Here is a 17,706-nt window from a genome sequence, read left to right as displayed (position 1 = left end):
TAGTTGTAATTACTTTACTGTTGTTAGAATTATTTTCTATTGTAATACTTTCTTTTTATATTTTTAGAGGCTAGAGTTGTCCCTGTATTTGACAAAAAACTAGAACCAGTGGAAGTTACCACTGGGCATTGTGTAGAACTTGAATGCCATTTAATTGGCTCTCCCCCAATTAAAGTTATTTGGCTGAAGGATGGCAAAGAGATTCGATCAGGTGGCAATTACAAGATAACCTGTGTGGAAAATACACCTCACCTGACAATCCTAAAAGCAGACAAGGGAGACTCTTGTCAGTACATCTGTGAGGCCAGCAACGATATTGGAAAGGACTCCTGCAATACGCAAGTGACTGTAAAAGGTATTGCTTAACATTGCATCTTATTATATTCCCCTGGTGCAGCATTCCAGGCTATTTATTTGGAGTGGCGGAGGAAGAAATTTTCTACTTCTTAGTTTCACTTCTTCATTGTGATTGTTTTCTAGTTACTTGTTCAATTTTTGTTATGTTATCTGTGTGGGGTTCTTCTTTTGCCAGTAAGACATTCAAGAAAGACAATTACTGAAAGCACAAATCTAAACTGTGAAAAGAAACATCTTAAGTGGTCAAAATCTTTTCAATTCTTATCAATAACTCTTCATTTTGGTCACCTATCACCCTCCACCATCCATCTTCAAGCATATTTTCAGATTTTTACTTTTTAACAGATTTCTCTTGTGGAAATATAACATCACTGAAGAAATGTAAAATATATCTATACCTTTTGTATATTTGTGATATTGATTCATTTTGCTATACCTCTCTGTTACAGATCGTAAAATTCCACCAAGCTTTACTAAAAAACCTCTTGAAGCAATTCAGGAGACAGAAGGAAAATCAGTAAAACTTGAAGGCCGTGTTGCTGGTTCACAGCCAATATCTGTAATCTGGTTCAAAGATGAACAAGAGATCTTGCAAACTGAAAATTATGAAATGCCATTTAAAAATAATGTGGTGACATTGAACATTAAGAAAGCACATCTTACCGATACTGCTATTTATACATGTCAAGTATCCAATGAGGCAGGCACAGCAATGTTTAATGTGTCTCTACTGATCAAAGGTGAGTGATGCAGACTATAATTTTATCATCTTTGAGCCTGATAACAGTGTATAAAGATTGTAATGTTTGCAACTTCTACTGTTACTTATTTAGTCAAATATATTGGTAATTGTTTTTAAGACTTTACTTGATATTCTTTATTATTCTTTTGTTCAATAGGCATTCTAAAATCTTTACTTGTCAGCTGTTACCAGCATTTCATTTAGATCTTGTCTTCCCACCAATGCTGTCCAACAGAAAATATGGATTAGCTGTTGAATGTTAATTGAAAAAATTAATGCAACTTGTTCTGGAAGGTTTTTACATTTCTCTGGGTTTTGAGACAGCCAAGTTATTTTTTTATATAGGATTGGTCTTTTTTTCCCCCTGACTGCTACTATAATAATGTTGAACTCTAACTGAAATGGTATGAGTTCAAATTTCACTTTACAGTAATTTATTTTCTTCTCAGGGTAAGTTTTTCAATTTCTTGACAGGTCACTGGATGAAACATTGGGCTGCATTTTACCAACCCTCTAGGGATGGGCTGGGGAGGGGCAGGGAGAGGGGAGAAGGTGGGGCCCGTAAAATGGCGAGAGAAGGCGGGGGTTGGAGTGCCATCATTTTCCTGCCACCATGCCATCTTGCCAGTGGCAGGGAAGATGGTGGATGACCCTCCTGCTCAGAGGCCAGTTGAGCCACTTAAGTGGCTGATTAAGAGCCTCTTTCCACCGCTGCCAGCATTTTAGAAGTGGGAGTGAGGGGGTCCCTCCACCATGTGGGGATACCACCAGGTAAATCCTGGCAGCCTCCCAGCGGGCTCCGGGGTGGGCGGATGGGGTTGCTCCCTATTCGGGTACTCTTTGGCGCACAGATGGGCCCCTGGTGGCAATAGCCTCCCCCGTGGCAACGGCACCGCTTGCCCTCACCAAGCCCCTCCCCCCACCCCCTTACTGTCTGTCTGACTGACCCTAGTGGCCCCAGCCCCCACTTACCTGGTTGTGAGGACCCCATTCATTGATGGCGTCCTCTTCTTCCAGGTGCAGTCCCAGCGGTGGCGCGGTGAGGCTGCTGAGCTGGCGGCGCTCTGGTTGTCCAGCAGCTCCTGGGAGCAGGTGGCTGTCCTTAATAGAGATGGCCATCCCAGTTGGAGCCAATTAATTTTCTTAGCAAATCATGGAGTCCCATTAATGATATCTGTGATAGTCTGCAGCACAGTATTCCAGCAATAGTACTGAAGACCTGTGCTCCAGAACTTGCCGCGCCCCTAGCCAAGCTGTTCCAGTACAGCTACAATACTGGCATCTACCCTGCTATGTGGAAAATTGCCCAGGTATGTCCTGGACACAAAAAGCATGACAAATCCAACCCGGCCAATTACCGCCCCATCAGCCTACTCTCTATCATCAGTAAAGTGATGGAAGGTGTCATCAACAGTGCCATCAAGCAGCACTTGCTTAGCAATAACCTGCTCAGTGACGCTCAGTTTGGGTTCCGCCAGGGCCACTCAGCTCCTGACCTCATTATAACCTTGGTTCAAACATGGACAAAAGAGCTGAACTCAGGAGGTGAGGTGAGAGTGACTGCCCTTGACATCAAGGCAGCATTTGACCGAGTATGGCATCAAGGAGCCCCAGCAAAACTGAGGTCAATGGGAATCAGGTGGAAAACTCTCCGCTGGCTGGAGTCATACCTAGCGCAAAGGAAGATGGTTGTGGTTGTTGGAGGTCAATCATCTGAGCTCCAGGACATCGCTGCAGGAGTTCCTTAGGGTAGTGTCCTAGGCCCAACCATCTTCAGCTGCTTCATCAATGACCTTCCTTCAATCATAAGGTCAGAAGTGGGGATGTTCGTGGATGATTGCACAATGTTCAGCACCATTCATGACTCCTCAGATACTGAAGCAGTCTGTGTAGAAATGCAGCAAGACCTGGACAATATCCAGGCTTGGGCTGATAAGTGGCAAGTAACATTCATGCCACACAAGTGCCAGGCAATGACCATCTCCAACAAGAGAGAATCTAACCATCTCCCCTTGACATTCAACAGCATTACCATCGCTGAATCCCCCAATATCAACATCCTAGGGGCTACCATTGACCAGAAACTGAACTGGAGTAGCCATATAAATACTGTGGCTACAAGAGTAGGTCAGAGGCTAGAAATCCTGAGGCGAGTAACTCACCTCCTGACTCCCCAAAGCCTGTCCACCATCTACAAGGCACAAGTCAGGAGTGTGATGGAATACTCTCCACTTGCCTGGATGGGTGCAGCTCCAACAACACTCAAGAAGCTCGACACCATCCAGGACAAAGCAGCCCGCTTGATTGGCACCCCATCTACAAACATTCATTCCCTCCACCACCAACGCACAGTGGCAGCAGTGTGTACTATCTACAAAATGCACTGCAGCAAGGCATCAAGGTTCCTTAGACAGCACCTTCCAAACTCGCGACCTCTATCAACTAGAAGGACAAGGGCAGCAAATACATGGGAACACCACCACCTGCAAGTTCCCCTCCAAGTCACACACCATCCTGACTTGGAACTATATCGCCATTCCTTCACTGTCGCTGGGTCAAAATCCTGGAACTCCCTTCCTAACAGCACTGTGGGTATACCTACCCCAAATGGACTGCAGTGGTTCAAGAAGGCAGCTCACCACCACCTTCTCAAGGGCAATTAGGGATGGGCAATAAATGCTGGCCTGGCCAGCGTCGCCCACATCCCATGGATAAATTTTAAAAAACAGACAGTTAAACCCTCTGGGATGATGATGGGAAACAGCAATGAGTAACCATTAAGAGGAGCAGGTATGGACTGGGTAAAAGAAATAGTTTAAAGAATCTTTGATTTATGTTTGATGCTGGCAGGTTTTCTGGTTTAGATACTGACATTTATTTTGTTGTTGTTTTAGAGCTTATAAAGCCTCCTATCTGGGACATACCACTTAAACCAATGACAATAACCGAAGGAGAGTCATTGCAGCTTAGCTGTCATGTCCATGGGTCTAAGCCAATTACAATACAATGGTTTAAAGACAGGAAAGAAATAAAGCCATCTGAAAAATTGAATATAACCTTCATGAATGGTACAGCTACCGTGGAAAGTAAAACATCTACTAAAGCAGATAGCGGTGACTATCTCTGTAAAGCTACAAATGAAGCTGGAAGTGTCTCCTGCAAAGCCAAGCTAACAATCCAAGGTATGGGATAGATATGAAATAGATTGTCGTTATTATATGAATAACATAAGGATGGTAAAAGGGGAGAGGGTGGTGTAGTGGAAATGTCACTGAACATGTCATCCAGAGTCCCAGGCTAATGCTCATGGGACATGGGTTCAAATCCCACCATGGCAGCTGGTGGAATTTAAATTCAATTAATTAGTAAAAAATTTGGAATTGAAAGCTGGTCTCAGTGATGGTGCCATGAAACTATTATTAATTGTCATAAAAACCCATCTGTTTCACTAATGTCCTTTAGGGAAGGAAATCTGCCGTCCTTACCTGGTCTGGCCTACATGTGACTCCAGACTCACAGCAATGTGATTGACTCTTAACTGCCCTCTGACATGGTCTGGCAAGCCATTCAGTTGTCAAGGGCAATTAGGGAAGAGCAACAAATGCTGGTCTTGCCAGCGATACCCATATCCAATGAAAGAATAAAATTAATAAAAGAATTAGAATTAGAATTAGAACATTACAGCGCAGTACAGGCCCTTCGGCCCTCGATGTTGCGCCGACCTGTGAAACCATCTGACCTACACTATTCCATTTTCATCCATATGTCTATCCAATGACCACTTAAATGCCCTTAAAGTTGGCGAGTCTACTACTGTTGCAGGCACGGCGTTCCACGCCCCTACTACTCTCTGAGTAAAGAAACTAACTCTGACATCTGTCCTATATCTATCACCCCTCAACTTAAAGCTATGTCCCCTCGTGTTTGCCATCACCATCCGAGGAAAAAGACTCTCACTATCCACCCTATCTAACCCTCTGATTATCTTATATGTCTCTATTAAGTCACCTCTCCTCCTCCTTCTCTCCAACGAAAACAACCTCAAGTCCCTCAGCCTTTCCTCGTAAGACCTTCCCTCCATACCAGGCAACATCCTAGTAAATCTCCTCTGCACCCTTTCCATAGCTTCCACATCCTTCCTATAATGCGGTGACCAGAACTGCACGCAATACTCCAGGTGCGGTCTCACCAGAGTTTTGTACAGCTGCAGCATGACCTCGTGGCTCCGAAACTCGATCCCCCTACTAATAAAAGCTAACACACCATATGCCTTCTTAACAGCCCTATTAACCTGGGTAGCAACCTTCAGGGATTTATGCACCTGGACACCAAGATCTCTCTGTTCATCTACACTACCAAGAATCTTCCCATTAGCCCAGTACTCTGCATTCCTGTTACTCCTTCCAAAGTGAATCACCTCACACTTTTCCGCATTAAACTCCATTTGCCATCTCTCAGCCCAGCTCTGCAGCCTATCTATGTCCCTCTGTACCCTACAACATCCTTCGGCACTATCCACAACTCCACCGACCTTCGTGTCATCCGCAAATTTACTAACCCACCCTTCTACACCCTCTTCCAGGTCATTTATAAAAATGACAAACAGCAGTGGCCCCAAAACAGATCCTTGCGGTACACCACTAGTAACTAAACTCCAGGATGAACATTTGCCATCAACCACCACCCTCTGTCTTCTTTCAGCTAGCCAATTTCTGATCCAAAGCTCTAAATCACCTTCAACCCCATACTTCCGTATTTTCTGCAACAGCCTACCATGGGGAACCTTATCAAACGCCTTACTGAAATCCATATACACCACATCCACTGCTTTACCCTCATCCACCTGTTTGGTCACCTTCTCGAAAAACTCAATAAGGTTTGTGAGGCACGACCTACCCGTCACAAAACCGTGCTGACTATCACTAATGAACTTATTCTTTTCAAGATGATTATAAATCCTGTCTCTTTTAACCTTTTCCAACATTTTACCCACAACCGAAGTAAGGCTCACAGGTCTATAATTACCAGGGCTGTCTCTACTCCCCTTCTTGAACAAGGGGGCAACATTTGCTATCCTCCAGTCTTCCGGCACTATTCCTGTCTACAATGACGACATAAAGATCAAGGACAAAGGCTCTGCAATCTCCTCCCTAGCTTCCCAGAGAATCCTAGGATAAATCCCATCTGGCCCAGGGGACTTATCTATTTTCACACTTTCCAAAATTGATAACACCTCCTCCTTGTGAACCTCAATCCCATCTAGCCTAGTAGCCTGAATCTCAGTATTCTCCTCGACAACATTTTCTTTCTCTACTGTAAATACTGATGCAAAATATTCATTTAACGCTTCCCCTATCTCCTCTGATTCCACGCACAACTTCCCACTACTATCCTTGATTGGCCCTAATCTAACTCTCGTCATTCTTTTATTACTGACATACCTATAGAAAGCCTTAGGGTTTTCCCTGATCCTATCCGCCAATGACTTCTCGTGTCCTCTCCTTGCTCTTCTTAGCTCTCCCTTTAGATCCTTCCTGGCTAGCTTGTAACTCTCAAGCGCCCTAACTGAGCCTTCACGTCTCATCCTAACATAAGCCTTCTTCTTCCTCTTGACAAGCGCTTCAACTTCTTTAGTAAACCACGGCTCCCTTGCTCGACAACTTCCTCCCTGCCTCACAGGTACATACTTATCAAGGACACGCAGTAGCTGCTCCTTGAATAAGCTCCACATTTCAATTGTTCCCATCCCCTGCAGTTTCCTTCCCCATCCTACGCATCTTAAATCTTGCCTAATCGCATCATAATTTCCTTTCCCCCAGCTATAATTTTTGCCCTGCGGTATATACCTGTCCCTGCCCATCGCTAAGGGAAACCTAACCGAATTGTGATCACTATCACCAAAGTGCTCACCTCCATCTAAATCTAACACCTGGCCAGGTTCATTACCCAGTACCAAATCCAATGTGGCATCGCCCCTGGTTGGCCTGTCTACATACTGTGTCAGAAAACCCTCCTGCACACACTGGACAAAAACTGACCCATCTAAAGTACTCGAACTATTGTATTTCCAGTCGATATTTGGAAAGTTAAAGTCCCCCATAACAACTACCCTGTTACTCTCGCCCCTGTCGAGAATCATCTTCGCTATACTTTCCTCTACATCTCTGGAACTATTTGGAGGTCTATAAAAGACTCCCAACAGGGTGACCTCACCTCTCCTGTTTCTAACCTCGGCCCATACTACTCTCACTAGCTCTCACTAATCAGTGTTTTGTTAAGCTTACAAAGGAAAAATCAGTATTGAAAGACTGAGGAGACCCACTCAATCATATTGGTGATATTGGATGGCTGGACCACTAGCCAATGGCTTAAAATTAGCAGTGCCCAAACCAGGCTCTGTCATTGGACATATATGTCTCAAATTGCCAATTGTCACTTTTTGTTCGTCAAAAATTCTAAAGTTGCTCTCTCAGATCTTGCAACTGCTTGGATCAAGACCTTTTTGCTGAGCTAGACTTGGTACTTTTTTAGCAAAAGATGAGAACGCTTTGAATTCTTATTGTTGCGACCAGGTGAGAAATGTGTCTAGGGGTCTTTTGCTGTCTTTACCTGCTCTTATTGTAACAGGGTTTAATTTTAAACACACTGTGTTTTGAGCTCCCCCTTTGTGAATCCTTGTTCACAACTTTCCAATTATAAGGCAAAGAAATGAGCACAAACAGACTTTCTGTGGGTTAAAGTAGAAAGATGAAATTTATTAAACCTTAAACTTAAACTCTAATATTGTTCACACCTATGGATAGACGACGCACCCACACTAGCATGCACACGTGATATAAACATATAAACTGCAGATAGGGACAGAAAAGAACAGAGGAAAAGATAAGTAGAACAGTTTGAGGTAATATCTTGTTACTGTTTCGCTGTAGTCCTTGATTGAAGATATGGTCTTGTGTTTCGTTGGGGCCCAGTAGTCGTCCTAAAAACGTTGTTTATGTAGGAAACCTTGCTCTCTTTGAGTTTCACATGTTTTCACAAGATTCAGTTCCGTGGGAAGAGATGGAAGCAGGCAGACAGGAGAGATGTTCTCAGTCCCAGGAGAGATCTTTACTCCATGAGCACACGACTTTTTCTCTGTTGAAATCCCTTTGTTGGGAGTTCAAATTTTTAAAAAAACTCCCAGGTTGCCCAGCAAGTTAGTCATGTGACAAGCTCCTTATATAGAACAGTCTCTTCAAAATCCTTTGTTGGAAGTTCAAATTCTCTGCAACAGCCATGTGACTAAAACTGGTCTGATTACTTCTATATTGGAGAAGCAACTGCTGGGTCCCCATTGTTTCAACATTGTCTGGTACTATGCAAATGTCCTTCCAGTCAGGGCTTGCAATTTTAAGTTTTTGTTCATGTTGCAAAATAATGTGTGCCTCAGTCTTGGCAGGTGGGGTTTACCAAAATTAAGCAAAAAACATAATTCTGGTTTAGGATTTAAATCATGTATTTGTTTCTTGTAATTAGACAGCTATTACTGTTTTATGCTGAAATAACTTCATTTCATATCACACAAATTGAATAGAAAAGAAATGTCAGGTTTATATTTAATATAAGCTTTGTTCATTACAATGCTCTGTATCATCACCACAGTGTTTCAAATGCTGCCAAAAGTTCTTCATTTGAGGTTTAGGGCCTGGTGTCTTCTGCCACAGAATTAAATAGATCCGTGTCCTGGTTTTGTTTTCAAATAATGGCACAAGAGTTAAATTGTTCTTAAACAACTGATAGTGTAATATTTTATGAATTGAGATGCAATTTGGGGAGAGAAAATGCACCATGTGCATAAGGACTTCTGTAGTTTGTTCATAGTACCAAAACTGCATCTTGGTCTGTAGTCATTTTTGTTACATCTTATTACATGATTTGTACAGATAATTGGTCTCTATATTTTTATGCAAACATTTCTAAATACTATGAATAATAGTATTAGAGTAAATTGGAGGGTAGGAGCATATATCTTAGGTTGTAAAACATGGAGGCAGCTCTGGCCAGTACTTTATTCTTCCAATGAATGTAACGGTAATGCATGGAGAACTAGCGCTAACACAAGCATAAATGAACTTGTGTTTGGGAATTTCTATGATTCTAGGTGCATAATGCAAAAGTTGCCATGCACTGAAAATTCCAGCCATTGCTCAGTGATAACAAATGTATGGATGTGTTACAGTAAGTTTTCCATATTGTCAAAGAAATATCTTAGCAGTATCTGCTCTGAATTGTTATTGCTTGCTATGCATATTTGTCAAAAAACCCACATGGGTGAGATATTACAAGTGAATCTGTGCCAGTTCTGAAAAGACACAGACGAATACTGGAATTGTAAATATGTAAAGACAAGAAGATATTCAGCATAAATTTTGCACCAGTAGACTTGCTGAAATGCTTTGTAAACATGGTTGCATATTGGATATGGCAATACAAGGTGAATTTCAGCTTTCTCAGATTTATTATTTATAATGTACATCTTTTGCACGGTTGGAGATAGGTATTGGTTATCTAAATTGAGGCAACGATATCCATTTTCAACCGTGTACAATAGAAATTTTACTGTGCACCCAAAGGAAACACACTTATCTAAACATATGGAGGAGCCTGTTACTCTTTGAAAAGGAAGAGACAGTCAGTGTGAATGTCCTACCTCAACTCTTTCGAAAAATGCCTGCCAGAGGTCCGACCAATCAAGCAATTAATTCATTAAGCACACTTCAAAATTCCCAGAGGCAGACGAGAGACCACAAATGCATCTCAGTTGTCTACAAGTTCGAAGACTCATATTACTACTCAACAACCCAACATTGAAGAACCATGTCCTGCAATATGGTCACCCCATAACACCCATAGCTGGATAAAGAGATGAAAGCTACTTGTACTTTGTCAATTCAGATGTTCTATTGGAATTTTTTCACAGATTTAGTATTTATAATTCATCCATTTTGTATGATTGGAGGCAGGCTTCAGATATGTAAACTGATGCATTAATATCCACTTTCAACTCCCCAATCTCAAATGTAGATTGCCTTTCATAGGCCCTTAGAAGTGATTAGAGGAACCCCTAGAGTTGCTCAAATGTTATAAGCTGCAGAGAAGCAGATATCTTGCTGACGATATCCCACAATAACTATAAGTCCATTCAAAGCCTGGCAGAAACAAAAGCCCGGTTGGACACCATGGGCCAAAGGGCTTGTTTCTGTGCTGTATAACTCTATGACTCTATGACCATTGCATCTCGCTGGTCACTGCACCCTTTTTGCCAGAGATGGACCGCACATTCATTTGACAACAGACAAGGCCTTGCAAGGACAGAGGGTAAGGGTTCCGCCTCCATCACTGGATTCCACCAGTTGCAGGGCATCGTTGATTGCACCCATGTGGCCATCAAGGCGCCCAGCAACCGATCGGTGAAATCCATTAACGTCCAACTGGCGATCACAGCAAGAGTTTCCACCATATGAGCACTCCTTTTTCTGGCCGCTGCCATGACTCCTTCTTCCTCTAGCAGTCGAGGCTATTCAGATCTTCATTCCAACCCCCAAGGTGCGTGGATGGATCCTAGGGACAAGGGATATCCCTTGAAGACATGGCTACTCATTCCAGACAGAGGCACAGAGGTGATACAAGCAATGCCACCTGCTGAGTAGGACAAACATGGGAGCAGGCCATCAGGCTTCTGAAGATGTGATTCTAGTGCCTGGACCAGTCCGGTGGTGCTCTCCAATACCCTCCCTCAAGGTCTCGGCCATTGCAGTGCTCTGCTGCGTTCTCCATTGCATGACCCTCCAGAGAGATGTGCATTTTGAGGACACTGAGTCCCTGAAAGGAGACAGTTCATCGGGGGAAGAACAGAAGAAGGAGGTGAGAGAGGAGGAGAAAGAGGAGGTGGATGGAGATGACGCTGAACAGAGAGGTGCCCCTGCTGAACAACGAGGTGGCTTCCTCCTGCTACCCTCCAGTTAGAGGACTTCCCTCATGGCCTCCAACATTAGATCCAGGTCGGCTTTGATGAAGTGAGGGTCTGTCCAGCCCCGGTTACCAGGCCTCCGGCTCTCCTGTGATATCTCACTTCCCTCTGGTACAGTGGAAGATTTTGGCACAGATGTGCCGCAGATCTCTTCCTCAGGACAACCAGCAGCCTCAGTGATGGCTGCCATGGGAAGCTAAATGAGTCCACGCTTCATCTGACCCACCTCCGTTCCCACACCCACTGGCTCTAAGTGGTCAGGAAACCTGTCTCCATACCAATTAAGGGCTTTCCCATGTGAAAATCAGAACTTTAATCAGTTCCCACTGAAGGCAAGTTTCTGACCCAAAAACAGCCCCGGCTCCTGCCTCCATAGCGAAAGTTCAGTTATCTCCAGATTTACATTACACAGAGTGGAAACTGCATTGAGGTGAGGTCAAATTTGTAGTGTAAGTGCATCCTGAAATGCTTTTCCAGAATATTAAATCTTCATTATGATTTTTGTTGCTTTTAAATTTGATGATAAAAGAAATCACTGATGTTTCTCTTTATGTACACTGTTTGGTCATTGGTTCGTTCAACCTCTTTGCTTGTGAGAATTTTGACATTGAAATACCATATCTATGACATTTGAAATTCTTTTAACTTGTTCTGCTTTAGAAAAAGCTGTAGCAAAGAAAGTGGTTTCTCCACCACAGCTGGACAAGATCTTCTTCATTGAAAAACCAAAGAGCATAAAAGTAACAGCAAGTAAGTGCATCGTGGAACATTTCTTCTCGTGTGTAACGTTTGTTGAAAAGAAACATTCCCGCAGGATGCAAAACATTTCAAAGCAAAAATGATCTAATAATTACAAAGCTACAGCATCGACTGTCAGCTAGATTTGGACTGGATTTTCCCGACGGCGGGGGAGGCGGGTGGCAGGAAACTGAAGTCCAGACTGTTTCTGGGTCCTGAATCCGCCATCAGATAAACAGTCATTCATTGGGATTTTGATGGAGGTGCCCCCTCAATTGGCATGGAGACAGGTTCCCTGTCCAATTAAGGGGAATGGGCGGGCATTCTAAGCTGGAGGGCTAATCAGAGGCCTTCCAGCTTAAAAGGAGCAGCAACCTGCAATGAGTGGTATGTAATTGAGAGAATGCTTCAACTAGGCCTGCCTGAAGTGCTGGCCCCCCTGACCCCATCCTCCCCACCGGCCTGTCACCAGGTGCCCACCTCCAGGCACCGAAACTAGCCCCTGCCGATGTGAGAAACTGGAGGCCGACTGAAAAATCGCCGTCGGCCTCCATTAAGAGGGCTTTACAAGGCACTTAACAAGCCTAATTGGCTGTCTTCCACATGGGGGCGGGGAGCCCTGCCAGTCCCATTCCCACCTTGGCAAAAGTGCCCAGTGTCGGGAACAGGGCCGGGAAACTGGCATACCAGCCAGCGCTAGTATTTTTAGGCCCCGTTTGTCTCCATTCCTGTCCCCGGCTGGGCCCGGAAGTCCTGCTCAAGGTGTTAGTTTGAATTTTAGTCTGAAAGTAGATTCACATTCAAGCTTCTTGAGAAAAACAGTTTAATCACTTTTGCTGGATCTAGAGGAAGGAAATAAACACATAACGGGTTTCCATTACTGTGTTGTTTCAGCACATCACCTAATACATTAAGTAAAGCATGATTGCCATTTGCCAATTAAAGAAGGCAGCAAAGATTTAGGACATCGATCTGTGTTGGGAAAAAATAAAGAGAATAAAATTTTCAAAGACGTTATCATTGATCTTGATTATATTTTACATTCTAGAGGGTGTAGCCACATTCATTGCAAAGGTTGGCGGTGACCCAATTCCAAATGTTAAATGGATGAAAGGCAAATGGAGGCAGATAAACCATGGTGGACGATTTATTATACAACAAAAGGGACAAGAGGCCAAATTGGAAATCAAAGAAACGGTAAAATCTGATTCTGGACAGTACAGATGTGTAGCATCTAACAAATCTGGTGAAATTGAAAGCAGTGCAAATTTAGAAATCGAGGAGAAGAAAGAAATTATAGTTGAAACAGACTTCAGAGCTAAACTGAAGAAGTAAGTATGTTAGATTTGGTAAGCTTGATAAAGTTCTGATTCATAATATGAGTGTACAGATGATATTTAAAAGTAGTGTTCATTTTATGATGATTTCCCCTGTTTGCCAGAAAAAAATAGTGAATGTTTATAAAGTTTAATGTAATGGAATCATGCTTTTAGTTCGGCAGCTTTGTTCTTGATCATTTATTCCATTTTATGTAGTGATGAAACAAAGTAATTTTACAGTTGTACTGAGTTTAGTTTTGGTCCATCAGTTTATACATTTTTTTAACATACATTTCATTTTAAATGCAGTAATAATGCATTAATATTTGCCATTTATTTTGAAAGAACACCTTCCAAGCAAAAGGAAGAAGAAATAGACAAGGATATTGACATTATAGAACTGCTAAAGAATGTTGATCCTAAGGAATATGAAAAGTATGCCCGCATGTATGGAATTACTGACTTCCGTGGTCTTCTTCAAGCCATTGAACTACTGAAAGCCAGCAAAGGAGATGAAACTCACAGAATGGTGAGTTACTTTATGTTCATTTCTCTGTGCACTAGTGCTGTGGGGCATACTATAGTTTTTATGCAGAATAAAATCTTACATGGTTATTATGCTATGCTTTTCTGTTACTGCCTTTAATTCTTTGATGCTTTATTCAGGAGTTGGAAGAACATGAACGAGGTCCTGAAGAGGAGGAGTTTAATGAACTAATCCAGTATATCCAGCAAAGAATAGAAAAGGTTGAGGTAAGATGTGCACTATAATAAATTAATAGTGACCTCAAGTTGTATTTCAGTGTAGTGTTTCACAATTTTTTGTTTGAAATGAATATTTACAAAAACTTTTGTTGTCTCTGCAGCCTATTGAATTAATGAAGGACATTGAAGACGAAATTGTACGTACAAATGTAGATGCAGTTTTTGAATGTGTGATAAAGATAAACTATCCTGAAATCAAACTTTCCTGGTACAAAGGAACTGAAAAGTTAGAATCAAATAACAAGTATGAAATTAGCATTGATGGTGACATTCATCGCTTAAAGATTAAAAACTGTGAACTGCAAGATCAAGGCAACTTCCGCATTGTCTGTGGCCCACATATTTCTAGTGCTAAACTGACTGTTGTCGGTAAGTAGCATTTGTAGTCTTAATTCTGATTGTCCGTTCTTTTTTTTAACTCATCTAACTTATTTGCATTGCTTTTTGATCTCCAGAGCCTATAGTTGAACAGCACCTTGAAAATCTCTCCGGTAAGGAAGGTCATATTTGTATCATGGTTTGCCAGTTTTCCTTACCAAACCTGAAAACTGAGTGGTTTAGAAATGGTAGCAGGATTGAGGGACGAGGCAGATATTCCATAGACGTTGTGGATAAGTTGCAGAAAGTCACTATTAGTGACTTGAAACCAGAGGATCAAGGCCGATTTACCTGCAAGTATGAAGATCTTGAAACATCTGCTGATCTAATTGTTGAAGGTTTGTAGTTCTATCAAAAACACTTAACCTAGTTGTACTTTGCTGATTAGTTTTTGTACAAGTATCATATTGTTTCTGCTCTTGCATGTTATAGCTCAACCAATTGAATTCACAAAGACAATCCAGGATATTGTGGTGAATGAACATGAGTCAGCTGTATTTGAATGTGAAGTGTCCTTTGATGATGCCATTGTAACCTGGTTTAAAGATACAGTGGTGCTGAAAGAAAGTTCAAAATACAGCTTCAGAAGAGATGGGCGGCGACATTTTATGACTATCCATAATGTCACAACAGAAGATGAAGGTCTGTTTAGTATAGCCATTAATCATGTTCTTTTTATTACAGTAGTTATCTATGTATCTCAGTTATCTATCTGCAGACAAGGCACTTGAGTTAATTTCAGGAGGAATTGAATTGAAAAGCAGAGAAGTTATGTTAAACATATATAGAACTTTGGTTAGGTCACACTTAGAGTACCATGCACAGTTCTGGTCTCCATATTATAAAAAATGATAGAGGTGGAGAAGGTACAAAAAAGATTTTACGAGGATGATACCAGAACTGACAGCTTATCAGGATAAGGAAATAGTGCTCTTTTCTCTAGAAAAGAGAAGGCTGAAAGGTGACCTGATAGAGACCTTTAAAAATATGAAGGGGTCCGATAGAATAGATGAAGAGAAGATGTTACACTTGTGGGGGAGTCCAAATCTAGGGGCCGTAAATAGAAGATAGCCACTAATAAATCTCATAAGGAATTCCGGAGAAACTTCTTTGCTCAGGAACTCACGACCACAGAAATAGATGAGGCGAATAGCATAGATGTATTTAAGGGGAAGCTAAATAAGTACACGAGGAAGATAGGATATAGTTATCGAGTGAAATGAAGTAGGGTGGGAGAAGCCTCTTGTGGAGCATAAATACTGGCAAAGACCTTTTGGCCTGATTGGCCTGTTTCTGTGTTGTAAATACTATGGGCTAAATTTTCACTTTGGGGGCAGGAAACTGAAGTCGGGGCTGTTACTGGGTCCCGAAGCTGCCCCCAGGTGGCAACAGACACTGACCTGTGATTTTCCAATTAAGAGCATCAGGCATGTTTTCGAAGCTGGAGAGCCAATCAAAAGCCTTCCAGCTTGAGCAGAGCAGCAGACTGCAGTAAAGATTAAGTAACTGAGAGGATGCTTCAATAAGAAGATACCCTCTCACCAACTTCTTTAAAAATTTAAAGAAAAAACAGAAAAGGCAGCCAGGCCGCCACTGTTGGTGGTTGTGAGGGCGGAAGGAGGTCCCTTTACAGGGTGGCCTTTGGCTGCACCCACAGCCAGGTAGCCAGGGAAAGCCTCTAGGCCTGCCTGGAGTGCTGGCCCCCTGGTCTGCTGCTGGGTGCCAACCTCCGGCAGTTAAACTGCCCCCCATTACATCAGGAAACTGTAGGCCAACTTGAAAATCCCAGTTGGCCTCCTTTCAGTGCCCCTAACGAAGTTCTTAATGAGCCTAATTGGCTACCTGCCTCGTGTGGGCGGGTGACCCTGCCAAGCCCCGAACCCTCCTCAGCCAAAATGGCAGGCATTGGGAATGGGATCGGGAAACTGGCACCGGTATTTCCAGGCCCCATCCGCCTCCGTTCCCAAGCTTGACATGTCCTGACAATTCTGCCCTGAGTAATTATATATGTTACTAATTTCAAATAAAATATAGCAAAATTCAAGAGTTCAAAATTGTACTTTTCAGGGGTTTATTCAGTAATTGCTCAACTTGAGCCAAGAGGTGAAGCTAAAAGTACTGCAGAACTTTATGTATCAAGCCAAGGTAGGTACAAGTGGAATTGATGAACCTTTCTAATGAAAATAAAACATACCCTTTATTATTTTATTGATTCTCATTAATTTTGGCTCTAATCTGTTCTTTACAGAAATCATCTTGCAGCCCAGGAAACCTGGTGCGTAATCTGTATAAAAATCTCATATTCTAGTTCTTAAATTTTCCTTTATTTTACCATAAAGTATAAGCAGAACTATCTATCTTCATCTTCTCAGTTAAAATATCAGAAATTGGTTATGCAAAAATGAACAGTGGCTGTATAAATATATTTTATTACAAATATTTTTAACACAAGCTTGTATCTTTTTTTATTTTAACTTTAAAACAATATGCACACCCAAGATCAGCTGATGATTAATAATTTAAAAGCTACCTCTAGCGTGACTGTTTGTGAATGATGTTAATATTCTTGTTTAATTTTTTTCAAAATGTAGGTCAGATTTTAAAATCTAAAATACTAGTTAGAAATTTCACTTCATTTCTTGCATTAAATTGTTCAATAACATAGTAATACAATGGGCCCTCAGGAAGAATGAAAGAATAGAAAATAATTATCACTCTTTTTCTACTCTTTAGATGTTCCTGATATTGGGATTTCAGTTGAAAAAATATCACTTACAGGTAAAGGAGCAGTTAGTTTAGGAATGTTTATCAAAGGGGTCCTGGTTTAATTGGAGAATGTTTGGATTCTTTTTCCAAATCCAAAAGTTTAATTAATTATTGTTTATTTGTCATAACCATATTTTGGATTCATGTACACATCTCTCAGCTGAATTTTTGACATTCCTTCATGTCCTAAATCTCCCTTAGTGACCTTTTCAGGAAGCTATATAAATGCGTCTTTCTTGAATTTGCTGCAATTATTTGTTATTTATATATCTTTTCCTCATTTCTATGTTTTAGAAGAAGAAAGCACAGAAGAAATAGGTAGCATGTTTTTATCCTTTGTGTTTTAATAAGCTATGGAGAGGGTTAATAGATATTCCAGCATTCTAAAAAAATCTTGAAGCATACAAGAACAAAATGCTGTGGATGCTGGAAATCTGAAATAAAAACAGAAAATGCGGGAAATACTCAACAGGTCTGGCAGCATCTGTGGAGAGAGAAACAGTTAATGGGTAGAATCTTAACTGCCAAAAGAAGGCAGGTTTGGGTGCAAGTAGGGAAAATTGATGTCGGTTCAGGATTCTGACATCATCCCACCCACTTATGGGTTTCACCTGGAAGGCTTTATAGGTGAG

The 17,706-nt window shown here is 41.7% G+C and overlaps 1 protein-coding gene across 1 annotated transcript in view; it reads left to right on the top strand.

Annotated features, from left to right (window-relative positions):
- The window catches only part of LOC137372387 (titin-like), a 425,393-nt gene that overhangs the window by 162,233 nt on the left and 245,454 nt on the right, over window positions 1-17,706 (top strand). The window contains exons 94-105 of the mRNA XM_068036276.1: window positions 68-355; window positions 807-1,097; window positions 3,994-4,281; window positions 11,769-11,858; window positions 12,895-13,177; window positions 13,511-13,694; window positions 13,832-13,918; window positions 14,032-14,299; window positions 14,386-14,646; window positions 14,741-14,950; window positions 16,376-16,453; window positions 16,557-16,587. Of these exons, the coding sequence (XP_067892377.1) occupies window positions 68-355; window positions 807-1,097; window positions 3,994-4,281; window positions 11,769-11,858; window positions 12,895-13,177; window positions 13,511-13,694; window positions 13,832-13,918; window positions 14,032-14,299; window positions 14,386-14,646; window positions 14,741-14,950; window positions 16,376-16,453; window positions 16,557-16,587 (2,359 nt within the window). The remainder of the gene's footprint in view (window positions 1-67; window positions 356-806; window positions 1,098-3,993; window positions 4,282-11,768; window positions 11,859-12,894; window positions 13,178-13,510; window positions 13,695-13,831; window positions 13,919-14,031; window positions 14,300-14,385; window positions 14,647-14,740; window positions 14,951-16,375; window positions 16,454-16,556; window positions 16,588-17,706) is intronic.

Source organism: Heterodontus francisci, chromosome 7 (assembly GCF_036365525.1).
Source record: "Heterodontus francisci isolate sHetFra1 chromosome 7, sHetFra1.hap1, whole genome shotgun sequence".
Taxonomy (NCBI): domain Eukaryota; kingdom Metazoa; phylum Chordata; class Chondrichthyes; order Heterodontiformes; family Heterodontidae; genus Heterodontus; species Heterodontus francisci.
The sequence above is the reverse complement of the archived record's forward strand: the minus strand, read 5'-3'. Positions and strand labels throughout refer to the sequence as shown.